Source organism: Crocuta crocuta, unplaced genomic scaffold (genome assembly GCF_008692635.1).
Source record: "Crocuta crocuta isolate KB4526 unplaced genomic scaffold, BGI_CrCroc_1.0 scaffold129, whole genome shotgun sequence".
NCBI lineage: Eukaryota > Metazoa > Chordata > Mammalia > Carnivora > Hyaenidae > Crocuta > Crocuta crocuta.
The window spans coordinates 14,971,303-14,977,302 of NW_027551571.1; the positions used below are offsets into that span (position 1 = coordinate 14,971,303).

The 6,000-nt window shown below is 47.6% G+C and overlaps 1 protein-coding gene across 1 annotated transcript in view; it reads right to left on the reverse strand.

Moving 5' to 3' along the window:
• The window catches only part of APOB (apolipoprotein B), a 39,017-nt gene extending 36,940 nt beyond the window's left edge, over positions 1–2,077 (reverse strand). Inside the window, exons 1-3 of the mRNA XM_077751056.1 lie at positions 1,651–2,077; positions 1,529–1,567; positions 267–379 (exon numbers count right to left, since the gene is read on the reverse strand). Of these exons, the coding sequence (XP_077607182.1) occupies positions 267–379; positions 1,529–1,567; positions 1,651–2,077 (579 nt within the window). The remainder of the gene's footprint in view (positions 1–266; positions 380–1,528; positions 1,568–1,650) is intronic.
• Positions 2,078–6,000: the final 3,923 nt, after the last annotated feature.

The following is a 6,000-nucleotide window of genomic DNA, read 5'->3' on the forward strand; positions in this document are numbered from 1 at the left end:
CTCCCTCAGCTCACCCACTGGGCTTCTCTTATCACATTAAATCTACCGTCCTGCAATGCTGATGTTCTAGATCATGTATTCCAACGACATCTTGAAAACTCATGGAAAAATCAATCTGGTTGGCAAAATTTTCTGTGGCAGACAACTCAGCAAGGTGGCTGATTTCAAACTGAGGGCCAGTCCCTGCACTTCCAGGTCACAGCCGTCCCAGCACGAGCGGGGTTTGCTCAGCCGTGGGCTCCGTGCCTCCCTCCTTCCCTGCACACCTTACAGTTGATCCTGGTGGTACTTCTTGAATCAGTGGTCCCAGGAATACCACTGGAACTCTCAGCCTCATAGTTGTACACGTATTTCCGGAGGTGCTTGAACCGAGTTGCTTCTAAAATGAGGAGAAATAGGTCAACTACATAGCAGATAACTCCCCCAAGGATTGTCAACTCTGGGAATAGAGGGACGGTGGCCCAGATCATGAAAAATGGAAATTAAACTAAAATAATTTTATTTATTTATTTATTTATTTATTTATTTATTTATTTANGAAAATCCCAAGCAGGAACTCAGGAGCTGTGAGATCATGACCTGAGCTGAATCAAGAGTCAGACAGTCAACCAACTGAGCCACCCAGGTGCCTCTGGACTCAAATTATTTTTAATTGACTGCATTATAGTTAATTTCCCTTTACCGATGTAACTTCCCCACTGTGTTTCATTTAGGGTAATGTTTAAATTTGCTGGCATTTTTTGAATGTTTCATCTGAGGTGCAAGGAGAGGAGTGTTAAACAATGCAGCTCAGAAAGTCTACAGGAGAGAGCAGCAAATACCTCTAATGCCTTTTCGGCTTGAAAATACCACAATTCTGCTCTTTTTTAGTTATAACAAATCCATGAGGCAGAGTTCATTCCGTTTTTTGGGTATCTGTCTTAAAAAAAAGCCTCAAAGAGGGAATTTCTGGAGGTTTCCATTGTGCTGGAGAGGAGTTTGTTCAATTTGAGAAAAAGGGTATTTGGGGCATGAGCACGGATGCAGTGACGCCAGATGGCCACAAGATGGCAGTGCTGCCCCATCGGAGGCCAGCCTCCAGCTTTCGGGAGATCACTCACTGGGTACCACCGCAAGGCCAGCTCCTTTGACCCCGAGAGGTCAGGTAAATAGAAGGAACAGGGGTCTGGATTTCTGCACAAAGGTTAAAGTAAGCATTTCCTCACCCTCCTGTGCTTCGAATTAATGATTAGCCACTGATAAGCAGATGGTGTTGTCTCTTTAAAGTATCCACGGGCCCACGGTGTGACAGTCCCTCCCCCCCCCACCCCCCGCTGCCCCCAGGCCATGCTCTTGGGACAGACTAGAACCGCAAGTAGAACAAAGTTGAGCTCCCTTGGAGGTAGGCAGAGGCTCAAAGAACCGGCTTCCTGGGGCTCAGAGCGGTGCACACCCATCCCAGCATCCCAGCATTTTAGTGAGCAGACGTGTAGCAGGGTGGCCTGGGGGCTGGGGGCGCCCTGCCCTGCCCAGTGGGGAAGCGCCTTACTTGCGCAGCCGGGGCTGACATTTTCCGGCACCTCGTCTTCTGTAAGAAAAGGAGAAAGACATTGCTGGGCGTCTCCTGTCTTCCGACGATGNCAGCTAGGAATGCGCGGCCGGCGCCCGCGCCCCATTTATACCGGGCCTCCCGCCCAGGCCGCGCAGCGCCCGGGCTTACAGAACGTGCCCGGCGAATTGCAAAAGGTCCAAAGGGCAGCCGGGCCTGTTTGCTTTTGCACACCGGGCTCACCTGGCCTCTGAGCTGCAGGAGGGGCCGGCCAGGGGCCTGAGCCCAGATCCAGCCAGGGCCGCGGCAGGCCTCTCCTCCGGCCTGCTTAGAGTGGGGCCCCGAGGCCGAGGGCGCGTTGCACCGGAGAGCCCTGGCAGGGCCCGTCGGTGCCTTCAGGAGATGACTGGGCACGTGGACAGAACCTACCTCTGCTCCCTGCTCTGATTTTGTAGCCATTTCTGGTCCAGTCCTTAACAGCCTCTTGGTTGGGACATTTTCCTTTCTTTTGCGTTTTGGTGAACTTTGGGGTGGCAGGGTGCCCCTCATGTTCATCAGTGCTGTGGCTGTGGATCATCTGCCTGAGATTCAGCCCACTGAGAGGGATCAGAGGGGCAGGTGAAGGAGGCCTGATGGGGTGTCCTGAGGGACTAGTCTCAATCACAGCAAGAGTCTACGTGCCCAAATGGTCAAGAAACTAGTGAGGTGCCCACCCGACTACCACTCTCCCCCTCCCCCGCCACCCTTATCTTCTTGGAAAATTGAGGAGAGGACGGTTTCCCTACATGCAGCAGCTCCTGAGTTTCCTCCAGGGATGGGGAGGCCAGCGAGGAGATGCTGGGTGGTGGGTGGACAGGGCCTGTTGCCCCTAAACACCCCAGAACCTTCTCCACACATCCTTCCCTTCTTCCCACAGGAGACATTCACCAAGGGGCACTTCCTTTCCCAGCTGTGGGGAATCCAACATCGCATGGATATTCAGCAGCCCTGGGTTACTGACCCAGATGCCATCCTAAAGCGTGGTGGATGGGCGGGCACAGTGAGGGGATGGACCCACGGCTGAGACTGGCCTGTCCACAGGGTACCTCCAGTCTCCTTGGGGACACAAGATGCACGGACAGGGGATTGGTGCAGAACACTGCAGGTAGGCTGCCAGGAGTGTGAAAGTGCCTGGGGTGTAACTGCTGGTGGGGTGCAAAGCAGGGGTGGGGGTGAGGAGCTCCAGCAATGAAGCCGAACAGGGGACTGCTGGATACATCAGCAGGTGCTGCTCAGGCCAGCACTTATGGTCACGAGCTGGTGCTTGTATGTTCAGGAGGAACAAACTACTTGTGACGTGTTTAGGTCTTCTGGTGGTGAGAAGGATGGTTCCAGAAGGGTTCCTCCTGGAACAACAACGTTTGGCTTGTTCCTGGCACTTGGGTCCACATTTCTCCTCATTTATGTGTTGTTGTCTTTAGCCACGAACTCCTTGGGCAGCTAAACTCCCTGCAGTGGCCAGTTGCTTTGTATCCACGCTCTATTAATATGGTTAAAAGAGGTCTTGGCAGGCCATACCTGCACCTCTGAATTGTGGAAAGGCTGGAGAAAGGGTTCGCCCCCAACCCCATTTCTCTGAGCATTTGATTAGAACTATTTTATGACCTTCTGCAGGAGGAGCTGGTGTTAGTATTTCTGGAAATGGGTTTTCACTTTAAAGAGGATGGCTGAAAAAATTAGGTGTTAAAAACCAAATGAAGATGAGAGCTGAAGTCAGTGTGCTATTCTCTGTGTCTGCAGACCACATCACTTTTGTGATTTGGGAATCAAAAACGAATCTGATAGGCAGAGAAAGACAGATACCAAATGTTTTAACTCATTGTGGAACAGGAGAAACTTAACGGAGCACCATAGGGAAAGGGAAGGGGAAAAATAGTTAAGGAGAGGGAGAGAGACAAACCACAAGGGACTCTTAAATACTGAGGACAAACTGAGGGTTGATGGGGGGTGGGGAGAGGGGAAAATGGGTGATGGAGGAGGGCACTTGTTGGGATGAGCACTGGGTGTTATATGGAAACCAACTTGACAATAAACTATATTAATAAAAAAAGAATCTGATAACTCGGATGCAGGGGGAAATTGTGGGGTGTTTAAATGCTTCTGAGCTGTCATCATCTCTAAAGAAGAAAGCCCAAGACTTGGAAATGGGAGGTTCAACTTCCTCCTTTCCCTCATTTCCTCTGGAAAGTCACCCTAGGTTGGGCTTCATCCTCTGACAGGGTCCAGTACACAAGCACCACCAAGCAAATGTTGAATCCTTGAGTTGAGTTGAGTACTCTGACAGTAAAGCTAAGAGGGTTCATATGTAGATTTTTCTTAAATTACAGATTTCCGTAGATCTTTTGTCAAAAGCTATTTATAAAGGTAGCATTCTTTGTGACCATAGATATCACCTTCATCCCTTTCTCAGTTCGCTCTCCTAAACAAGTTCTAAGTTTCAAAGGATACCCACTCGTTTTATACTGACCTCAGATGGAATTAGGATTCAGGAAGTCTTACGCTATAAACTGTACTCTTTATAACAGGAGAGCTCCTGGTCCAGAAAGGTCAGCTGATATGAAGGAAAGCAGTGCATTAAACTCAATAAGGCCAGAGATTGAGTCCTGGCTTTCTTACGAAGTCTGTAACCTTGGGCAAGTGAGTCCGTTAAGTCATCCCTAAAATAGGATTAAAAATATCTATGTTCCTCCTAGGATTTTTTGGGAGAAATAAATGGAACAATTATGTAAATAACTGTGCTGATAGCATGATGCCTGGCCAAAAAAAAAAAGTGTTACTTATTTATTAATGTGTGTATTAGAGTGGAAGTATATTTGTAGCATACCTAGTGAACTAGTTAACCACGATGTATACAGAAGCAGGGATTAATAGAACAAAAATAGGGAATCAGGGCTGAGGCAAAACAGAGGCAGAACAGGGCACCCAGAAGGGCCATGCATAGCTGTGACCGAGCATCCCTTTGTCTCTTGATGATTCCTTATATCTCTGAGTGTTTGAAATCACTGTCCTTTCTGAGGTAAGTGGGGGCCTTCCGACAGCAGGCAGCCTAGTGACTCCAATAGACATACCTTCTGGTGTCATGAAGATTAATCCTAGCCAGTGGCTGTGATTTATCAGCTCATGAATGCAAAGTCCCTGTGGGTGAACCATCAGTCTGAGTAAACACAGAGCTCTGTGTTGCCATTAGAAAGCCACCTGACCAGTGGAATTTCAAGGAATTAGATAACGTTGAATATTGCATTTGTAGTCTCTAGAAGTGAAACTATGCATTCTGTTTAAGTGTAGGTGATCAAAAGGATCCTGGCCAAGTTTAGGGAACTATGGACGTTATTACAGGGTCCCCAGAAGCCTAATATTTTGAGTTCAGTGCAGTTCACATACTGATATAGATGTTTAGTACATAATTTGCTGAATACTAATGAATGAATCTGTGTCATTCAGTTATACCCCAATGCTTCTAGGATATCTATGTACAGTGACCATGATGCCAAATAAATCTTCTCAGTGACACAAAACAAGGAAATACAATCTGATACAAATTATTCTCAGCTATGCTGTTCAAAAAACTCATCTGGAAAGTAGGGACCGGTATTGACAATGACTAATTAGCCTTTCTCTTTTCTGCGTCTGACTGCATTGTAATTGCAAATGATGCCCAGAAGCTGGAAAGTAAACCTTAAAATTGTAGATGGAACCATGCATGTCCAGTGTGGTCTGTACATGTAGGCACACACACATCATGCATGCACACACACACACACACACACACGAGAAATGTCAAGAAAAACATGATTGCGTTTAGGTAGATGGGATAGGTGGAAGGTAGTGGGGTCGGCCAATGTGAACCAAATGAAGACATTACTAATGGCTGATTAACCTCCTGTTAAGAAGCAAAAAAGAAATTTTCTCACCCGCCTATTCTGCTATCCAAGAGATAAGGCCAAAATGTTGAGTAGCTGTTATCACCGGGGGAGGGAACTCAGACATCAGCGCTGTTCTACCTGCCATGAGACTCTGTGCATATGAAGTACCACTTCCTTGAAGATGCACCTCTCACCCATTCACCTTCCAGGGTAGGCTTCGGCCCCACCTACTGGGAGGAACCTGCCTCTGGATCCAGCCCAGGTGGACTTCAAGGCTTTTAACCCTGATCTCTTCTCACTTCCTTTTGTGAACAACCCTTCATGTAGAGCCTTTGTACAAACCTTCTGCTTTTGCCCTGAACTTATATTTTTCTCTGCTAATATGATTTTAATTTTTTATGTGTTTACGTATTACCTTGCCAACCAGAGAGATAAGCTAGGAGGGCAGGAACTGTGTGTAGATTTCACCTTTGTATCCCTCGTCTTTTCTGCTCACCAATACCTTGTAGGAGGCTGGGCAGGTGGTGGCTAGGGAATACATTCTATGATTATAATGTGAGATGGTACTTG